Here is a 2,942-nt window from a genome sequence, read left to right as displayed (position 1 = left end):
TAGGACCATGAGGGTCCTTTCCCCTGTTTCCAGACACAGCAGAGCCTTTTCTAGTAACTAGTCCTTCAATCACAGCCTCCCTCACTGGGACAGAGCAAGAGTTTCAACTATGGGCTTCTGCAGAGAATGAAATGCAAACCGGGCCTGTGACATCCCGACACACCTCCCCCATCCTAGGTAGAGATCTGGGGTAGTTTTCTTCTTTAACTCAGAAAACCTGTGTTGAATGGGAAGCGACCCAGGTGTCAAAGTGTTCCAACACCTCCTGTTACAGAAGATGAGAAGCAGGAGGGGGTGATCTGCCGCAATTCACAACAGAGATCGGAAGAGCTGGGAGAGAGGGCAGGCACACTAGCTGGGCTTCAAAACTGGGCAAAAGGGCCTTCTGCTGGATGGAACCTTCTCCAAAAGCAGCGATCCTGGAGTCCTGGCACCTGAACAGAGCGGCCCAAGGGAGGCACCAGGAGCCTCCGGGGTGTTGTCGCGGTGCAGCTGCCTTCTGTGCTGCCTCCTACTGCCGCTGGTCCAGTGATGCTCTTTTCTCTTTCCAGGGTCCCCTTCCTCCTTAGACAAGATGTCCCACCAGAAAAAGCAGCCCACCCCCTTCCCCCCAGCGGGTTGCGTGAAGATCTCTGGCGGCGGCGGCGGCGGCGGAGGCGGCGGTGGCAGCGGTGGCTGCGGCTACTATAGCGGCGGCGGCGGCGGCTCCAGCTGCGGCGGGGGCGGCGGCGGCGGCGGCGGCTCCAGCTGCGGTGGCGGTGGCTCTGGGGGCGGCTCCAGTTGCGGAGGCGGCGGCAGCGGAGGCTCCGGAGGAGGGATCAAGTACTACGGCGGCGGCGGCGGCGGCTCCAGCTGCGGCGGCGGCGGCTACTCCGGGGGCGGCGGCGGCTCCAGCTGCGGTGGCGGTGGCTCTGGGGGCGGCTCCAGCTGCGGCGGCGGCGGCAGCGGAGGCTCCGGAGGAGGGATCAAGTACTACGGCGGCGGCGGCGGCGGCGGCTCCGGCTGCGGCGGCGGCTCCTCCGGGGGCGGCGGCGGCTCCAGCTGCGGCGGCGGCGGTAGCTCTGGAGGCTGCGGCGGCGGCTCGGGAGGAGGCATCAAGTACTCCGGGGGCGGAGGCTCCTCCGGGGGCGGCGGCGGCTGCTACTCCAGCGGCGGCGGCGGCGGCTCTAGCTGCGGCGGCGGCTCCTCCGGCGGCGGCTGCTACTCGGGCGGCGGCGGCGGCGGCGGCTCCGGCTGCGGCGGCGGCTCCTCCGGGGGCGGCGGCGGAGGCCAGTACTACCAGTGCCAGAGCTACGGCGGCGGCTCCAGCGGCGGCTCCGGCTGCGGCGGCGGCTCCGGCGGCGGCGGCTCCGGCTGCGGCGGCGGCTCCTCCGGCGGCGGCGGCGGCTGCGGCGGCGGCTCCTCCGGGGGCGGCGGCTCCGGCCAGTACTACCAGTGCCAGAGCTACGGCGGCGGCTCCAGCGGCGGCTCCGGGTGCGGCGGCGGCTCCAGCGGCGGCTCCGGCTGCGGCGGGGGCTCCTCCGGCGGCGGCGGCGGCGGCGGCTGCGGCGGGGGTTCCTCCGGCGGCGGCGGCGGCGGCTACTACTCGCAGCAGACCACCCAGGTCTCGTGCGCCCCGCAGCACAGCCACGGCGGCGGCTGCGGCGGCTCCTCCGGGGGCGGCGGCGGCTCCAGCTGCGGTGGCGGCTCCTCCGGGGGCGGCGGCGGCTGCTTCTCCAGCGGCGGCGGCGGCGGCTGCGGCGGTGGTTCCTCCGGAGGCGGCTGCGGCGGTGGTTCCTCCGGAGGCGGCGGCGGCTCCAGCTGCGGCGGTGGCTCCTCCGGGGGTGGCTCTGGGGGCGGCAAGGGCGTCCCTATCTGCCACCAGACCCAGCAGAAGCAGGCGCCTTCCTGGCCGTGCAAATAAGGCCCCCGGGCTGCCGCGGAGAAGGAGCTGGAGGTGTTCTCCGGGGCGCCAGCGGGCTTAGCGATCTCATGACGTTGCCGCCTTCCCCAGCCTTCCCGTCTTAACCACCACGGAAGAAGCCGAGCGGTTCTCAGGCTGCCTCTCATTCTGCAGCTTTTCTTCTTCTTGGTTTCTGTATGACTACCTCCCAACTCCAGTGCCTCCTTCACCAATAAAGGTGCAATTCATGAGAATCTCTGGGTCTCAGCAGTCTTTGTAGCTTCCGAATTCACCCTTTTTGTCCTGTTCTTCATTCTTCCATGCATCCATCCACACTTACGTTCATTCAACGAATATTCTATTGCGGAGAGAGTGGGGGGGATAGAGGGAGTCCGCAGGGGAGGCATGGCTAGTAAACAATGAGCAAAAATGTGAAAATCTGGCTTGTGGCTTACCATCATGCAGTGATCCCAAAACTCAAAAATTCTGGAAAGTGACTTTCACTAACTACCACCATCACCACCACACACACACACACACACACACACACACACACACACACACAGTGAGTTGGGTAGCCACCATGAGTCTCCTCATCTAGATTTTTGTTTGGTTGGTTGGTTGGATGGTTTGTTTTGCTTTGTTTTATTTTGTTTTGTTTGTAGACAGGCGCCCTGGAAAGACCCCTGTTTCATAGTCTGAATCTTACTCAGCAAGGTCTGATAATAGGGTGACTGCACCTAGGCACCCAGCTGCCCAGACTCACAGGAGAAAGGACAGCCTATGAGATATTCAAGATCCTCTGCAGTGTGAAAAGCACTCTCCTAGGCACCTGTAGGAACAGAAGGAAGTAGGGAAGCTATTGTCTGCCCTCTTGAAGGGTTTTCACCCAGCTTGGGAAGATACAGCATAAATGTGTGAGATGTTAAACATCAGTACCAGGAGGTCTCGGGAAAAACTCATGAATCTTCCCAGTTAACAAGGAGGAAGCCACAATGGTTCCAAGGGATGTGTCAATTGCCTAGTCTTCAGACAAGGGGCAGATCATCCACCTAGCCAG

General features: G+C 64.0%; 1 protein-coding gene across 1 annotated transcript; it reads left to right on the top strand.

The window, feature by feature from the left end:
- Window positions 1–211: 211 nt before the first annotated feature.
- Loricrin (loricrin cornified envelope precursor protein) lies at window positions 212–2,136 on the top strand. The gene has a single exon (XM_078027535.1). It carries the CDS (start codon window positions 575–577, stop codon window positions 1,901–1,903), a length of 1,329 nt encoding a protein of 442 aa, XP_077883661.1. The 5' UTR covers window positions 212–574; the 3' UTR covers window positions 1,904–2,136.
- Window positions 2,137–2,942: the final 806 nt, after the last annotated feature.

The sequence above is a fragment of the Ictidomys tridecemlineatus genome, chromosome 11 (genome assembly GCF_052094955.1).
Source record: "Ictidomys tridecemlineatus isolate mIctTri1 chromosome 11, mIctTri1.hap1, whole genome shotgun sequence".
Classification (NCBI taxonomy): Eukaryota; Metazoa; Chordata; class Mammalia; order Rodentia; family Sciuridae; genus Ictidomys; species Ictidomys tridecemlineatus.
The sequence above is the reverse complement of the archived record's forward strand: the minus strand, read 5'-3'. Positions and strand labels throughout refer to the sequence as shown.

Coding starts and splice junctions, on each gene's coding strand:
- Loricrin (XM_078027535.1), top strand. CDS start 575: ATGTCCCACCAGAAAAAGCAGCCCACCCCCTTCCCCCCAGCGGGTTGC.